This window comes from Petaurus breviceps, unplaced genomic scaffold (assembly GCF_028583685.1).
Source record: "Petaurus breviceps papuanus isolate PSGF00001 unplaced genomic scaffold, PetGlider_PUasm1.0 181, whole genome shotgun sequence".
In the NCBI taxonomy this organism is placed as follows: domain Eukaryota; kingdom Metazoa; phylum Chordata; class Mammalia; order Diprotodontia; family Petauridae; genus Petaurus; species Petaurus breviceps.
In genome coordinates this window covers 13,166,145-13,184,787 of record NW_027185784.1, presented here as the reverse complement: position 1 = coordinate 13,184,787, position 18,643 = coordinate 13,166,145, and the positions used below count along the sequence as shown (strand labels likewise).

Sequence of the window (18,643 nt, the reverse complement as noted above, 5' to 3'; positions counted from 1 at the left end):
CCTGTTTGGGGTTTTCTTGGTAGAGATCCTGGAGTGGTTTGCCATTTCCTCTCCAGCTCATTTTAAAGATGAGGAAACTGAGGCAAACAGGGTTAAAGGACTGGCTGAGAGTCACACAGCTAGGAAGTGTCTGAGGCTGGATTTGAACTCATGAAGACGAGTCTTCTTGATTCCAAGCCCAGTGTTCTATCCACTGCCCCTCCTGTTTGCCAAGAAAACCCCAAACAGGGTCATGAAAAGTCAAATAGGACTGAACAACAGAAAGTTACCAAAGACTTTGGAGTAGGGGCATGACATGGTCAAATTTGTGCCTTAGGAAAATTATTTTGATAGCTGTGTGAAGAACGGGCCTGGATTGGATTGACTGCCTGTTGTCTGACAAGCAGCTTAGATAAATTCAGAGAAGCTCATGACCAAATTGACTGTAGGGAGATGCATTTTTTAAAATGGAAGAGAAAGTAGCAGCTGTTTAGGAATCACCATCCTGGAATGCTTCCCCTCACTTGGTTAATGTGCCCAAAACTGCCTTCACTGTCCATACTGTCCAGTCAAGCCCACAGAGAAAACAAGCCCTATCCTATGCCCCATAACTGTACACCCAACCCTGCCAGCTGTATCCTAATATATGATGCTAGTTATGAAATGGACCATCTGATAGGATAATTTATCACACATCCCCATTAATGGGGAAAAAGAGAAGTAAATTTTTTTGATTGCTAGTGAATTCCTCACTTTCTGCCCTCTTAAATGAAACATTTTGGGGGATTTTGGCTTATACAATATATCCATGTCTGCAGATATACTGACAGAACAGCAAGGAATAACTTCCTACTGCTTACAGCATAATTTTTGTCTTCAAGTCAAGGAATCTAGAGTTTAATCTTCATTTTTCTCCTGACTGACTGTGGGATCTTAGGTGACCCATCTAACTGCTTTGTGCCTCAGTGTCCCCCTCTGTTAAAAAGTAAATAATAGTTGCAGGACTAGCATGGTATCAAGGAGAGAAAGCTGGCCTTCAAGGCAGGGAAGACCTAGGTTTAAGTTCTGGTTCTGACACACACTAGTTATATGGTATTAGATGTGGAGATTTCCCTATCAGTTCCCCAGGCCACCCTGAGATTATAAATTGCAGGACAATTTACCTGCACTGGTAAAGAAAATTTTCCCTCTGGGAGGTGCCCTCCTGATGAAATCATAGATCTAGGCCCAAAACAAACAAAATAATAATACAATTTTAAAAACAGTAACTAGGGCAATCTTCCTCATGGGTAGTTTTATATAATGTGCAAATACTTTGAAAAAAAATTTAAACTAAAATGTCAGATGTTTATTATAACCAGCAATAATTCCTTGGCCATTTTCTCCCTCATGATATTTAGTTGTCAAGGGGCACAGATTTCTTCTTTTAATCTGACATAAAGTGGGTGAGAATTTAAGTGAACTTTTTTTGTCATTACCTAAAGTAAAGTACAAAGACAGAAGGTACATCATGGCCTCAACCTATGAAAGTAACTCAAGGAGCAAGGAACCATTAGGAGTTTCAATCACTAATATTTATTGAGTAATGTCCATTTGCTACATACATCATAAACCAAGCAAGGTGACAGCCCAGCACAGTTGGCAGAAGGGGCAGGGGGACAAAAGATGGTAGGTACCCTGTGTTGGGGAGAAAGTTAAAGACACTGGATTGTTATTTTCTGTCTCCTAAATCTGGATTGTTGAGTTTTGCTTAGGAGTAGGCCTTGGTCATAGGACACAGTATAGAAGGCAGAGGGAAAAGGAGAGTGAGAGAAACAGAGACAGAGAGAAAGAAAGGGGACAAAAGACAGAGAGTAGAAAGGATGAAGAAAGATGAAAGGAGAGAGAGAGACAAAGAGAGGAAAGGAAAAGAAATGAAAGGAGAGAGAGAAAAGGGAGAGAAAGGAAAGGAGGGAGAGAAAGAAGAAAGTGAGAAAAAGGAGAGAGAAAGAGGAATGAGAAGAGAAAGAGGAAAGAAAGGGGCAGAGATAGAGGAGAGGAGGGAAAGAGAAAGGAGGGGGAGAGAAAAAGAGAAGAGGAGAGGAGAAAGAGAGAGAATTAGGAGGAGGAAACATAGAACATGCATGCCCAGGTAGAAAGACAAATGAGAGGGTTATTCAGAGATGGTCAAATGACTGAAGCCAGAATCAAGACGGTGTGAAGGAGAGGATGCTGTATTGGTAGAATGAGACAAAGTGGAAGGATGAGGTGATCTGGAATAATTTAGAGAACAAAGCCCTGTGTTACTACTATTTCTGGTTTTTGTTTTTGGGGGGGGCGGTTTAGAGGGGGGAAGGCAGGGCAATTGGGGTTAAGTGACTTGCCCAAGGTCACACAGCTAGTAAGTGTTAAGTGTCTGAGGCTGGATTTGAACTCAAGTCCTCCTCACTCCAGGGCCTGACTTCACTGTGCCACCTAGCTGCCCTGGTCCTACTATTTCTGTGCCAATGGAAAGAAATTCCACACTGGAAGTCCTCCACACTGATGATATCAACCCCCTGAACAAAATAACAAAACCCCAGGGGTAACTTTAGAAAACTCACTAAGAGGGACACAGGCAGAAAATAGGTTCAGAAAGAGACTGAACATATCAATAGATGAAATATCAGTGTCAGGATGTTCTTTTGGGAGGAGGGACATGGGGAACATTTGCCCTAGCCTTCTGAGGCTAACCATGCAGTCATATCACAATATATCCCTTGATGTCACTGGCTGAATGAACAATAAACAATTAGTACATGTATGAATGTGGCAGATTCTTCTGTCCTGTAGTGTCAGAGGGGGTTTCTCTAGTAGGGGTGGTCTTTAACGTGCTCCATGATCACTTGTAGGCCCCTCCAGGTCTCCTGGGCAGTGGAGAGGATCTGCTTAGCCGGCAGGACGAAACCATAATGTCCAGTGTCTCGCAGCTCAAAAGTGAAAGCATATTTAATTCCATTTTCATAGGCCCAGTCTATGCTGCTGCCGCTGGCTTGGTCTGTAATTTAAAAAAGGAATCATTGATAGGCATGGGTCTCATTCAAGGTCAAAATGGACCATAGGTCAGAAGCCCTACTTGTCTGTTGGCCTGGGTCTATTAAGGACCTTACACTCTGACAATCATCCTGATTGTGCTGAAAAAATGCTGTCTCCTATGGAAATATTCCAGAGAAAATTAACCGGGCATGTGAGCAATTACTTTTTTGGGGCCCCAGTTTCCTTACATGAAGAATAAGGTTAGTCTAGTCCAGAAGCTCTTAACTTGGGGGCTGTGAACTTGTTTTGTTAAAATGTCTCAGTGACTGTATTTAATTATAATGTCTTTATACAACAACAGCAACAACAAAATATATCACATATGGATTCAGTTGTTACCGTTCAGTCATTTTTCATCTATGTCTGACTCTCATTTGGGGTTTTCTTGATAAAGATATTGTAGTAGTTTGTCATTTCCTTCTCCAGCTCATTTTACAGATGAGGAAACTGAGGCAAACGGGGTTAAGGGACTTGTTCAGGGTCACACAGTTACAAAGTATCTGAGACCAGATTTGAACTCAGGAAGATGAGCCTTCCTGGTGCCAGGCCCACTGTAACACCTAACTGCCCCATTATGTATATTATATTAATTTAAATTAAATTATGCTATGTTATGTATTATATTACATATATTGTATCATACCTTATTATGTCATACATCATATATTATGTATTTCGCTGGTTTCTTTTGTAATTCTACATGTTTTATTTTATTCATTTAAAAGCATTATTCTGAGAAGAGATCCACAAGCAGGTGAAGAATATTTGGATCAGGTGATCTCTAAGGGCCTTGAGCACTAATACTTTATCATTCCAGGAGGCACAGGAGCTCAGAGACTCTGAAGGAGTAATAGGTTTTAATTCCCTTTTTTTGGTCACTAATTTACTATTTGACCACTAGCAGGTCATAGGGTCGTAGATTTAGAACTGGAAAGAACTTCTGAAGTGACCTAACCCAACTCTCCTACTTCCCCCTCCATTTCACAAATAAGGAACTGGAAGTCAGAGAGGTGAAAGGACTTGTACACAGTCACTAGGAAGAAAGCAGTAGGTCAGAATTTGAACCCAGATCTTCTGACTTCAGATCCAGCACTCTTTCCACGGGGCCATTCTGCCTCCAAATCATCTAAAGCCAACTTAATAAGGCTAGAGAGAAGCTGACTGTCCTTGTGGGACATAAGAGGACATGGTCTACTCTCCCCCCTTCTTTCTGCTCACTCCTTACCGGAGTAGGAATTAGCAGTAGAGGCATCTGGGATGATGAAACTAGGAATGCTTTTGAATGTGAAACACTCAGGAAGATTCAGTGCAGTCACTAAGAACCAGTCAAAGCAATTAACTTTTCTGGGGCTCAGTTTCCCCATCAATATAATGGGGAGAATAATGAATGGAGTACCTCTGTCACAGGTTTGTTGTGAGCATGGGTCCATTTTATGGAGATGCAATCAGAGGTCAGAAAAGTGAAATGGAAGATGGCGGAGTAGAAACAGGACTTCTGTGGGGCTCCGGCTTCCACCTCCCCCAATCCATGTAAAAGGGGACTCTGAACAAACTTTGGAGCTACAGAACCCACAAAATGACACAGAGAAGCTAACCTCCCGCTGAGGACAGCCTGGCAGGCCGGCAGGAATTGGCCAGCACAGCACTCTGGGAGCAGACCCCAGCCCCACTGGAGCCGGAGGTTTTAGCCCCAGGGCGGGCCTGACCAACCACAGGCTGGAGGGACTTCAGAACACCAGCAGCTGTGGCGGTTTCCAGAATTATCAACACAAAGATGTGAAGGACAAAGTGAGAGGTCAGTGCAGCATGGACTTTGGGACCTAGTAGTTGGGAGTGCATTGGCTTGAGGGCTTTGGCAGCTTCAGCTCCTGGCCTGCAGAGTGTAGGGGAACCAAGCGACCAGTCTGAGGGGTAATTGCTCTTGCTTTAACCTGCTTGGATCTGGATTTCGGTCTAGGGTGGAGGTCCTGGGGTGTGAGACCAGCTTGCCAGAGCATGTGGAGGCTTCAGAGAGGGCACCCAACTAATACCTCCAGCAGCTAAGAAAACACCAGTGTTTGGAACGAAGCTCCTCTGTCTGGTGGCAGAGTCCTACTGTGGCAAAAAGCCCAGGGGTCAAGTGATTGAGTGGCAACATGAGCAGGCAAAGGAAGCAAGATAAACAGAGTACCCCAACTTTACGCTCCTATTTTGGTGACAAAAAGGATCAAAGCTTGGAACAGGAGGAAGAAGTGAAGTCAGAACTCCTGCACCAAAAGCTTCAAAGAAAAATACGAGCTGGTCACAGGCCATAGAGAACCTTAAGAAGCAAATAAGATGGGGCAGCTAGGTGGTGCAGTGACTAAAGCGCCGGTCCTGGAGTCAGGAGGACCCAAGTTCAGTTCTGGCCACAAACCCAATTGCCCTCCAAAAAGCAAAAAAAAAAAGCAAATAAGAGAAGTGGAGGAAAAATTGGGAAGAGAAATGAGAATGATGCAAGAAAATTATGAAATGAGAGTCAACAGCCTGAGGAAAATCACACCTTAAAAAATAGGCTAATTCAAATGGCAAAAGAGGCTCAAAAAGCCAATGAGGAGAAGGATGCCTTAAAAAGCCATATTTGCCAGATGGAAAAAGAATCTCAAAAGCTCACTAAGGAGAATCATTCCTTCAGAATTAGATTGGAGCAAATGGAAGCTATTGACTTTATGAGAAATCAAGATGCTATTAAACAGATCCTAACAAATGAAAGAATAGAAGGCAATGTGCAATATCTCATGGGAAAAACCACTGACCTGGAAAATAGATCCAGGAGAGATCATTTTAAAATTACTGGACTACCTGAAAGCCATGATCAAAGAAAGAACCTAGAAATCATCCTCCAAGAAATTCTCAAGGAAAACTGCCCTGATGTTTTAGAACCAGAGGGCAAAATAGAGATTGAAAGAATCCACCCATCACCTCCTGAAAAAGATCCCAAAAAGAAAACTCCTAGGAATATTATAGCCAGGTTCTGAAATTCCCAGATCAAGGAGAGAATATTACAAGCAGCCAGGAAGAAACGATTTGAATATTGTGGAAACACAATCAGCATAACACAGGATCTGGCAGCCTCTACACTGAGGGATTGAAGGGCTTGGAATATGATATTCTGGAGGGCAAAGGAGCTGGGATTAAAACCAAGAATCACCTACCCAAAAAAACTGAGTGTCATGTTTCAGGGGAAAATATGGTCATTCAGTGCAATAGAAGACTTTCAAGTATTCTTAATGAAAAAATCAGAGTTGAATAGAAAATCTGACATTCAGATAAAAGAAGCAAGAGAAGCATGAGAAGGTAAACAGGGAAAAGAAATAAGGAACTTATCAAAGTTGCATTATTTACATTCCTACATGGAAAAACAATAAGTGTAACTTATGAAACTTTTCTCAGTATGAAAATAGTTGAAGGGAATAGAAATATGTATATATGTCTATATAGGAGGGTATATGGGCATATGAATACATATGTGAATGTGTATATATGTTTACAGGTAGATATAGATAGAGGGCACAGGACCACTTTAATAGGAAGGGATGATACTTAAGAGGAGAAATTAAGAGGTGAGAGAGGAATATAATGAGAAGAGATGGGGAGAGACAGAATGGGGTAAACTATCTCATATAGAAGAGGTAAGGGAAAATGGTTACAATGGAGGGGAAGAACAGGAAGGCAAAAAGGCAAAACCTTATTCTCATTGAATTTGGCTCAGGGAGGGAATGACATACACACTAAATAGGGTATCTCACCCTACAAGAGAGTAGGGGGGAAGGGGATGAGAAGGCGGATGATGGAAGGGAGGGGAGGCTGGGGGGGAAGGAAGTTGGAAGCACCCACTTTTCAAAAGGGACAGGATCAAAGTAGAGAATAGAACAAGTGGGAGGTGGGATAGGAGGGAGGGAAATATAGTCAGTCCTTTACAATATATCTACTATGGTAATGTTTTGCATAGCTACACATATACAACCTATACTCAATTGCTTATCTTCCCACTAAGAGGGGGTGACAAGGGAGGAAGGGAATGAATCTGGAATTCAAAGTTTTAAAATCAAATGTTTAAAAATATATAAATACTATTATTAATACTATTTTACATGTAATTGGGAAATAAGATATACAGGCATTGGGGCATAGAGATCCACCATGCCCTACTGGAAAAGTCAAAGGGGGTATGGGAGAAGATATGGGAGAGAGCAGATTGGAGGAGGGAATATCCTGTGGGGCCACTATTTTGGGGCGGTGGGTAGGGGAAAAACAGGGGAAAAATTTGTAACTCAAAATCTGGAGGAAATGAATGATGTAAACCAGAAGTTAATAAAGCATTTGAAAAAAAAAAGTGAAATGACTTCTCCAGGGTCACCCAAGTAGCAAGATCAAAGAAGTTAATATGGTGTCCTAAGAAACTTAGTGCATTTAAGCTTTAAAGTTAATAAGCCTTAATAAGCTTAAAACTGTTTTAAGACTTCTGGGACATCCTGTACATAAAGCAGTGTTTTTTTTTAACTTAAGAGTACTATGTAAATAACAGTTGTTGTTTTTCTGTTTCTTTGTCAGGAATGCAGCAAAAGCAATGATAACTTTTCTACAGACAGATATGTTCCCTCTTGACATAGACTGGCAAAGAACAATGATTTGCCACTTGACTATGACATGATGAAGAAGGAATGCTTTAATTAACTTCCAACTTTACACCAAGCATTTTACATGCATTACTTCATCTGTCCCTAGGAGACAAGGAATACAAGTATTTGTAACCCCATTTTACAGATAAGGAAACAGAGGCTCAGAGTGTTGGGATGACTTGACTATAGTCACACAGCTGTCGAATATCGTTTCTCACTATTGGTACTAATTGGGTTGTTTTTCCCTTATAAACTTGCTGAGGGATTGTGTCTTCTGAATTTCTGGGTGGCCATAACAATACTCTATTCTGTTTGAATGCTGAACAAACACTGTTCCTGAGGCCACTTATATAGCAGTTTCACCCATCTAGAATTAGATTCTAATAAGATTCTAAAAGCAAAAAAGGTTTCTGAGCTACCCAAATTCATATCACTAAAGCTCATAAGTGATACAAAAATAGGAGAGGTGGTAGAGTCCTCCCTTCTCTGGGCTTTTGTGCCAGGAATCTCTTTGGCAGTCTCTCAAGTATGGACCCTTTATCAGGATAATGTTTTTAGAAATCATGAAATAAAATACGGAGGATTACAAAGGAAACCGATCATATTGAACAGCTATAAAAATATTTTTTTTAATTGTAATCTAGTTCACAGACACATGAAACCTATCCACAGATCTTTCAAAGGTCAGTGGACCGTAGTGTTAGACTCTTATAGCAGCAAGCACCCCAGCGTCCCCAGGGTCGCCGCCACCACAGGTTCTTAGATCTGCTTTGTTAAAAGAAAGCAACTCAAAATGGGTTAACAAGCTTACTTTAATCAGTCAAACATATATCGTTTACCTAGTTCAGGGGAAAAAGGTCAGCACCCCGAACTTCAGAACACACAGACAGAATTATCAAGACAGAGAAACAGATCAAGTAGACAGTTTTCCAAACTGTCCAACCATTACATCCATACCAAATCAACATCTGGGTTTTTCAAAGCCGAGAGGGGCTCTCAACAACAGCCCCAGAATCCACATCAAATCACAGAACACTTCTCAAAGTGAGCCCCAAAACAAAGCTACACATCAGGGCTTATATAGCCTTCTCCTGGCTCAGAGAATGTAACAAACTTATTGACTCACTGGACAACCAAGAAGTATCTACTGAAAAACAAGCCTCCTACCCCAGGCTCCAGGTGCACTTTAGCCTAGGGGCAGGGAAGATCTTTAAATTTACATTCCCATTACAACTCTACATTAAGAAGCTTGGGTTTTCTGGTTTTCTACAGCTCATTGATTAGGGACAGTAAGTCCAAAGAGGAGAGACAAACACAGTGATAGCCTCATAAATGACATTTAGAAGACAAGAACAGAAGTGCTCATGGTAGTCCGTGGGGTCCACTACCATTGGGGCATGGGGCCATCTCCACTTGTCCTGATCTATCTCTTACCACTGGACCCAGATGGCTCTAGGGGTGAAACTGAGGCTGGTGACTTTGCACAGCCCTCTCTCACTTGCAAGTCATAACAACACTTTCATGATGTCACGGTCCTCTTCAAGAACAAAGGACAAACAACAACAACATATGGGCAAACCGTTAGTTGTTAGGCAGTTAAGTGGTATAATGGATATGGCCCTGGACCAGAGGTCAGGAAGACCTGAGTTCAAATCCAGTCTCGGATACCTACTGGTTTTGTGACCCTGGACAAGTCACTTAAATCAGCCTGTCCAAGGAGGGACAAACAGATCAGAAATGGAGCAGGTCAAAGCTCCTGTGTCAGTTATTAATAGGATTAGGCCTAAGAATAGCCTCCTGAACTTCTAGCCTGGGTGATATAGGAAGACTTAGTCAAGAAAAGGAAAAAAATAAGAAAAAAGAAAAGAAGTCAAGGGAAGGGGAGAGCAAAAGTATTTGACTATCAAAAAATGTGTGTAATTCTAAAACCCAATGTATCTATATCTCTAAGCTGGAGCATGACCTTCTGTCCACCTGGAGTCCCAAGGTGGCCCTTCCTCAGCCTCCATGTTGCTTTTCTGGAGGAGGATCCTACGACACTTAGAAGTATCTTTGGTTACTGACTCAGCAGAGGGTGGAGGGCCTCTCATAATATTTTCTTTGGAGAACTCCCACTCAGTAATTATAAGGCAATTGATGGTACTGTGTTAACAATGAAATGGCACTACAATATTTGAGTGCTAGCATCACTCTTGCTGAGTGCAGGGGAATCTTGGGAGAACAGGAATCAGACCTGCAGTTTCTGGTTTGTTTGTTTGTTTATTTCTAATTTCCCAATTACATCTTCGTTCTTGGGAAACAGCTAAGCCCCCTTGCTACGATTTCCAAAAGGAACCTGGAAAGACAAATGCATTTTAGAAAGAACAGGAACTCCCAGGTTCAATTCTCAAGCTTCCTTCTGGAAATTAATTTGTAATAAAAATTCACATTTATTTGGTATCTTCCTTACAGAAATCCTGTGAAGTACTACTTAGGCACTCAATACTCTGGGTATTATTATCCCCACTTCACAGATATTGAAATTGAGTCTTAGACCAATGAAGTGATTCACCTAAGTTCACAGCTAGTAAGTGCCAGGGCCAATATTTGAATCTAGACCTTCCATCTCTTAGTTCAGGGATCCTTCCATAATACCACATTGCCTCTAGAAATCAAATCAGTATTTTAGGAAAATCAATCTGGCCTCAGTATGCAGAATGGATTAGAGAATATAAAAAAAGCTGGCATTAATATAGAACCTAAGTTTATAAAATGCTTTGTATATCTTATAGCAGTTGGTCACTAAGAACCGATATCACAAGGGAAATCAAAAGGGAGAAAATATCTCTCTCCTGTTACCAAGCCTCTGAGCATAAACTTCCAAAGTGACATCAAGTGGGCATCGAAAGCACTGACCTTTAAGACCAAAGAGAGGCTAGTCCAAAAGGTGGATTCAGGAAAATAGGATCCTTGTTGTTGTTTTTTTGTTTTTGGTTTTTTTTAATGCTTTATTAACTTCTGATTTACATCATCTGTTTCAGCCAGATTTTGAGTTACAAATTTTCTCCCCATTTCTCCCCCAGCCACTGCCCCAAAATAGCAGTCCCACAGGATATCCCCTCCTCCAATCTTCTCTCTCATTTTCTCCCATATTTTCTCCCATACCCCTTTCCACTTTTCCAGTGGATCTCTATGCCTCAGTGCCTGCACATCCCATTTCCCAATTACATGTAAGACGATATTAATAATAGTATATATACATATATATATTTGAATATTTGATTTCAAAACTTTCAATTCCAGATTCATTCCCCTCCTTCCCCGTCACCCACCCCTACTGGGAAGATCAGCAGTTCAGTATAGGTTGCACATGTGAGGCTAATGCAAAACAATAACATAGTAGATACATTGTAAAAGACTGACTACACTTCCCTCCCTCCCATCCCACCTCCCACCCGATCTACTCTCCACTTTGATCTCATCTATTTTCAAAAGTGAGCGCTTCCAACCTCCCTCCCCCGCAGCCGACCCTCCCTTCTATCATTCCCTCTCTCATCCCCTTCCCCCCTTATTCTCCTGGAGGGTGAGATACCCTATTTAGTGTGTATTTCACTCCCTCCTCAAGCCAAATTCAATGGGAATAAGGTTGACTCATTCCCTTTTGCCTTCCTATTCTTCCCCTCCATTGTAACCATTTTCCCTTGCCTCTTCTGTATGAGATAGTTTACCCCAATCTGTCTCTAAATAGGATCCTTGTTGCTATCAGTCCCTACATCTCACCCAAATCTCTATCCCTGACCAAGACTATCTCTCTCCAGTGAATTCAGCCCAACATATGTCCCAGCTCTCTCATTTTCTTGCTTTGGCTACTAAGAAGGGTTTCTGGCTGGGAGATGGAGGACCCTTCCAGCCCCTCATTAGGCCCTTTGCCCATCAGCTTTCAGCTTCCTCTGAAAATAAAACTAACACTCCTTCCCTTCTGAGAAAGTTTTGAAGTCATTTCAAGCCTTTTGGTGCATGGTAAAAACACAACACCTACCACACAGCTGGCAACCCATAAATAGTAATTGTTTGTGGTTATGGCAGCGATAGAACCAAAGACCCACAGAACCCACAACCCATGTTATTGACACCATCAAGCTGGGGCCTGTATATAGCAACAATAAATAACCCTGTAATGTGAGTTCTGTAATCCCTAGGAAAGGCCCCCATCATCAAAGCTGGATGGTGTCATGGAAAGAGCCTGGGGCTGGGTTTCAGGAGATTTGGACTCTGACTCTTTTTAGTAGTGTTTACCTTGGGCAAGTCAAACAAACTTCTGATCAGTTTCCTCATCTATACAATGGGGATGATTGCACTACCAATCTCATAGGGTTGTTATAAGGAAAATAATGTCACTGTAGGAATAACAATAACAACGGTATAATTATGTGACATTAATAATGTAATAATGTTATTAATAATAACAACAAAATTAATCATTTGTAATCTCATTTGATAGCATTTATCATCATCATTTTTAAAATCAGGCCAACCTAGGATGCCATCCTCCTTGGCTTTGATGGAAAAATAGAGTGTCTAATTTCCAGTCCCCTGTTACATTTATGTTTCAAAGCACTTTCCAGATCACTAAATAAATAAGGCAAGAACTTACACACAGTCGAGCAGATCGGTCCCACTTGGTACTTGGTGCCAAACAAGGAGTACAGGGCTTTTGCTGCATGTTTCCCGACCTTGTCCTAGAGGGAGAGAATAAGAGCAAAGTAAGAAATAATGATCCTCCCTGAAACAACGAACATGTTTGTGCAGCTTAAGCTCGTTTTATTTCCCTCTTCCTGTGTAGTTTCCGCTCCCATCAGAGCAACAGATACTCCTGACTCTATTAACTAATGCCTAGCTGATGAGCTAGGTGGGTCTGGTGGAGTAGGGTCAAACTGAGATAGGAACAAGCTACATATATTGACTCAGAAAACCACAAATGAACATTACCTGTGTTGTATTATTTTTTTAAACATTTTCCAATTACCTTTTAATATGAGTCAGATCACATTCCAGATACACCTTCCCAGTAGATAGTGTTGGACTTGGGGTCAGGAAGACTTGAATTTTTACCCTGACTCAGAAACTTACTAGCTTCTGTGTGACCCTGCCTGGACACATCACTCAACTTTGGTTTGGTGGTTTCTTCATCTGTAAAATGGGGATAATAACAGCACCTATTCCTGGGGTTGGTGCTTTATAAATGCTAGCAATTCGTATTAGTGAAAAGAATCAGAAAGGCACAGTGCAACCCTGGAGTCAGGAGGACCTGTGTTCAAATCTGGTCTCAGACATTTAACACCTACTGGCTGTGTGACCTTGGGCAAGCCACTTGAACCCAATTGCCCTGCCCCTACCAAAAAAAAAAAAAAAGCAAAAAATAAAAATAGAGAGATTGTAATCCTAGAAAGGGAGGCCTTGCTGCTTCTTACTGTCGACTCTTCAGCTCATGGCTCTGGGCATTTCCTCTGGCTCTCCTCAGTCTGGAATTCTCTCCCTCTTCATCTCTGCAGCCTGGCTTCTTTCATGGCTTTCCCTCTGTTAATTACCCCACTTTATATTGCCCATAGCTTGTTTGTGGCAGCTGTTTGTGTGTTTTCTCCCCCATTAGTTCGTGAGCCCCTTGAGAGCTGGGACTGCTTTTACCTTTCCAGGTATATCATTTCTATGCCTAACACATTAGTTGTTAGTGATCCAGTAGACCACACTGTCCATATGATTCTCTTGGCAAAGCTACTGGAATGTTTGCCATTTCCTTCTCCAGTTGATTAAGAGAAATAGAGGCTAAGTGACTTACCCAGGATCACAAAGCTCATAAGTGTGTGAGGCTGGATTTCAACTCAGGTCTTCTTGACTCTAGACCCAGGGTTCTAACCACTGAGCCACCTAGCTGTCCCTACTGGGAACATAGTAGGCACCTAATAAATGCTTGTCTAATTGAGAGTCAGAAGGAGGCTTAATGTCTTGCTTGGCCACTTACCTGGGTAACCTTGAATGAGTTTTTTATCCTCTCTAGGCCTCAGTCCCCTCATTTCTAAAATGAGGGGGCTGGACTAACTGGTATCTAAGGTCCCTTCTAATCGTTTATGGGAACTTGATCTAGGTGAGGAGCAGGGAAGGTCAAGGTAGCTTCTTCAGGCAGAAATACCCTGGCTAGGGCTGATCACCTTGAGGTGGAAGCTGAGGGAAGTATTCAAAGCAGAGTGACTGACACAGAGGCATGTGTACACTATCACTTCCCTAGGGCAGACCCAGAGACAAGAGAATGAAAGAGAAACGTGGAAGGCGGGTAGAGATGGAAAAACTTTTGTTTGTCACGTTACAAGAGGTTTGAGGAAAGAAAAATTTGTGAACTACATGAGAAACCCTCCCATGGCAGTGGAGGAGGGAGTGGGTGAGAGCTAGAGGCTGAGAAGGGTATCTATGGGCTGTCTAAAATGCTTAAATATATATTAAGTATAAATGAAATATAATTATATATAAAATAAATAATAAACTAACATAAATATAAATTATATTATAAAATTGATTATAAATTGTATATTTGTGATAATATTATTATAGAATTATAATATAAATGTGAATTAAATTATAAATCTAAATAATTATCCATTAGATTTTAGATTCATTGAGAATAGGGACTGTCTTTTGTCCCTTCTTGTATCCTTAGTTCTTAGCACAGTGCCTGACACATAGGGAGTGCTTAATAAAAATTTACTGGTTGATTTATTATTACTAAGCAAGTTTAGTTGGTTATGTTGATGCTAAAAATTAAGTTTTTAATAAACCATTTAATTTAAAATATACCAGGTCTTGCAATGAAAGAAAAATGGAAAGATTTTAAAGGTTTAAAAGAATTCCTATGAATATGTAAGCAACCTGTTTCTCCCTCTCCCAGTTTAATTTTGGGGGCTGAACTTGTGGTTTCATTGTTATTAGGAACTCTCATTGTGGAAAGTTTCCTTCACTCAAATAGACTTGCAAGTCATCTATAACTGATGGTCTCAGAGTTTTCTGGGTCTCTAAGATGTAAGACTTGAATACAAGTCTTCTTGATCCCAAGGCTGACCTTTTATCCACCATAGATTGTTGCCTCCTGCCAATTTCATAGGTATCTACTTTCATTTTCTAGATACATCTAAAAAAGGAGTTTTAAGAATCGAAAAGACAATAAACATAGCAAATATTCAGACTACATCAATATGTGAAAATATATATATTTGAAATAAAAAAAAATAGAACATAGTACCATCTTTCCATACCAAAAATAATTATAAAAATCACATACGGACAAAGATGAGAAGCTGGAGAGATTTAACATTCACTAGGCACTTGCCTGCTATAATGCCATCTCAATGGTTTAAGGCTCTCTCTTTGGGTAAAGGCCATCCACTAAGACAGATCTCAACCTCTTTAAGCCTTAGTAGACAGTTTTTGTGAATTTCTCTGTCTGAAAAAATTTCTCACCTGGTCGTCAGTCTTTCAGCCATGAATATTTCTGACCTTAACTAGACTTGTCCTTGGACAACAAACTTATAGTCCATCACAGGACCCAATGGGTAAGAGCATAGAGCACTTTGTTTTGCACATTTCTCAGGTTCTTGTCATGTAATATAATATGAGAGACAGCATGGCATAGAAGAAAGAACCAGCTTCATAGCTGGAGAAGACCTAGGTTCAAGTCCAGACTCAGTCTTTTAACCTCTTAGTACCCCAGGTAACTACAGAGCTGGTACTGATTTTCATTGGTAGAGGGAGTATCCCCATTGGGAATTCCCCAGACAAGTGAAATCACAGATCCAGTCCAAAACACCTTCTAAAACTATAAAATTATTCATACAAATTAAGTCTGTAAGTGCCACGAGGGCAAGGATGGACAGGGTTTATTCATGGGTACCTTGGTCATTGATTATAAATGGTGGACATCTCTCTGACTTTGTTGTCCATGATGATTGAGTTAAGGGTGCTATTGTGCCCCACAGGGTGCCCTAGTACATCCCGAGGAGCCAAGTGTCTAGTGTTTGATTCAGGAAGCTCAGGCTTGGTCAGAGAAAAAGAGAGTCACAGAGAAGAGACATGAGGGCGACAAGACAGCCTTGTCACTGGCCACCAAGAGAACACGCGTAGCCTAGCCTGGTACCAGGGAATACATTTTACTGAGCTAGGAATGCCAACTTTGTAGCCTCAATTTGGGTTTGAGAGACTGTAGATAATTGTAACCCACAATCCCAACTCCATTTGCTGAGACCTGGCAAGTTGGTCTCAGAACCAGTGCCTAAGAAATTATGGTTGTTGTTATTCAGTCGTGTCCAACTTCTCATGACCCCATTGGGGGTTTTCTTGGCAAAGATACTGGACTGGTTTGCCATTTCCTTCTCCAGCTCATTTTACAAATGAGAAAGCTGAGGCAAACTTAAGTGACTTGCCCAGGGTCACACTATTAAGTGTCTGAGGCCGGATATAAACTCAGGAAGAGTAGTCTTCCTGACTCCAGGCCCTGAACTGTATCCATTGTACCACCTTACTACCCTCTAAGAGTGATAGCAGATCTTAATGCTATTTCTAAAACCTAAATTTTGCCCCTGGCCCTATGAAATTCCCTGAGAAATGGTTATTTCCCCACTGGTGCCTATAAAACAGTGTGTCTTACTTAACCTTTGTAATGTCATAGACTCCTTACGCAATCTGATGAAACCTATCAACTTCTTAAAAAAATGTTTCTAGATACATAAAGCATGTGAGATCACAACCAATTATATTAAAATAAGTTATCAAAATATATATTTTTTTAAAGTTCATGGACCCTAGGTTAAGAATCCAAAAAGGTTATACCCATTTTGTGTGTGAAGCAGGCATAAGAACAGTTTTGCTGCTCATTAACTTTTTTGGATGAGTCACTTTGCTGTTCTATCTTAATTCAATATTTTGCTATTAGATATGTGATTTATGCATGGTCTATGAATAGGACTGTGACCTGGAATAGCAGCTTCAAGATGTATTTATATAACTAAGTGACCCAAAATATACTGTTGACCCTAAGGTCATTATAGGTCCCAGCACTGAGAGGGAGCCAGTTATAAATAATTATTGAATGAATACTAGGAACCTTTCCAGTTTAGTAGGACCTCCCAGACTGGAATTCTCTGGTACCTCACAGAATAAGACTTTAATGGAAGTTCTATATAGTTAGGTTTATTTTAAAATGTAGAGGGAATCCAAGGTACTTTTTCAGAGGTCAGTAATGTTCAAACTGAGTCTTGACTTGTAGGCAGCAGAAATAACTCATTGTGAAGGGAAAGCTACAGAAATACCTCTCCTTTTTTCACTTTTTTAAACTTTATTATTATTTTTCCACTTAATGGTATTTAATTTTTTACATTTACATGTAAAGGAAGTTTTCAACATTCACTTGTATAAGATTCCCTCTCTCCCTTTCTCCTTCCTCGTTTCCCGAAAACGGCATTGCAGTCTCATATAGGCTATACATGTACAATCAAGTTAAACATATTTCCACATTAGTCATGTTGTGAAAGAAGAATCAGAACAAAAGGGAAAAACCACAAGAAAGAAAAAACAAAAAAAGAGAACATAATATACTTCAATCTGCATTCAAATTCCGTAGTTCTTTCTCTGTCTGTGGATAGCATTTTCCATCATGGATTCGGCTCCTTTTTATGCTAATTACCACTGCAGGGGAGTTTCTGAGTAGTTGTACAGTCCTAACAGGAAACTAGAGGTGTCTGGGCCGGGCCTTGAAATACCCGCACCCCAGTATTGCTCAGGTCATACCCCTATACTGACAAATTCAGCTGTGTAACCTACAAGGGGAGAGAAGCAGGTGGAAGAGAGGAAACTGCTTGCTGAGTTCCACCTTCCCCCTGCCAAACTCCTTCAGAGAAAGCAACTTTTGGTGGTAGCCGACCTTCAGGTCTACCACTCATCATTCCCCCATGATTTGGCGTGGTAAGTTTGGAACAAGGTAAATGGAAAGGCCAAACAGTAGAGAATGAGCACAGACCTCAGGGAGGTCACAGAAAGTCCTAATTATTCTGTAGGCCTGCTTGAGACTGCCGTAAGTGTGGTTCAAAGGGGAAATGAGAGGTAGGGAAGAAGAATTCTCTCCTTTTTACAGCTCTAAATCTGTTATCACAGCCCAAAGAGTAGAGGAGAAGTAGACAGAATAAACCTCAAATAAAATAGACCCAGGTCTTCAATACAGGGCATCCTCAAACTCTTAAGCTATTAAAGCCTGGGGACACACTATATAGTAATGTTCTGATAACACTCAGGCTAGATTATCAGAGGGTATTGAGAAGCAAGACTGAAAAGTGGCCCAACTAAGGGAAGTGGTCACTTACCAGTTCAGCAGAGTCCTGGGCCTTGCTGCATGTGTAGCCATAAGGATACATCAGGAGCTGTGAGTAGCTATGGATATCAATGAAGCTTTTGAAATTTCCATGGCTCTTGATGAAATCCACCACAGATTTCACTTCTACTTCTGAATGAGGCTTGGGTCCACGGTATACTTCAGAACAGGGATTGTCACTGGCTCCCTTTCCTGTGACGGGAACCAATCGAACCAAACACATTAATAAAAACACAGACTCTCCAAGATTCTGGAAGGACAATCCTATTTAATTCAATTAAATTCAAGAGGCATTTACTAATCGCCCATGATGTGCAAGGCATCGTACTAGATGCTGGGGACAAAATAACTAAAATGAAACAGATCCTTGCCTTCGGTTATAGGAATGGAGCATGTACACAGGTAAATATAAGGGAATTTTTAATAGTAATCCTCCTTTTCCTAAATTGCCATGAACCTTTCAGCATCACCCCACAACTTTCCTCTCTTTAACCAGAAATTCAGCTAGGTTATATCCATAGTAATCTGGCTAGAAATGACATGAAAAGGTATCAAGCAGTTTTTCTTGTACTTGTACATTAGAACT

General features: G+C 40.9%; 2 protein-coding genes across 2 annotated transcripts in view; both read right to left on the bottom strand.

Annotated features, from left to right (window-relative positions):
* The window catches only part of LOC138160601 (carboxypeptidase A5-like), a 52,393-nt gene extending 40,007 nt beyond the window's left edge, over positions 1-12,386 (bottom strand). Inside the window, exon 1 of the mRNA XM_069087223.1 lies at positions 12,307-12,386. The gene's annotated coding sequence lies outside the window, so the exon portion shown is untranslated. The remainder of the gene's footprint in view (positions 1-12,306) is intronic.
* LOC138160600 (carboxypeptidase A4-like) overlaps positions 1,532-18,643 on the bottom strand; it is a 31,789-nt gene continuing 14,677 nt past the window's right edge. Inside the window, exons 9-11 of the mRNA XM_069087221.1 lie at positions 18,050-18,249; positions 12,307-12,391; positions 1,532-2,995 (exon numbers count right to left, since the gene is read on the bottom strand). Of these exons, the coding sequence (XP_068943322.1) occupies positions 2,808-2,995; positions 12,307-12,391; positions 18,050-18,249 (473 nt within the window). The 3' untranslated portion in view covers positions 1,532-2,807. The remainder of the gene's footprint in view (positions 2,996-12,306; positions 12,392-18,049; positions 18,250-18,643) is intronic.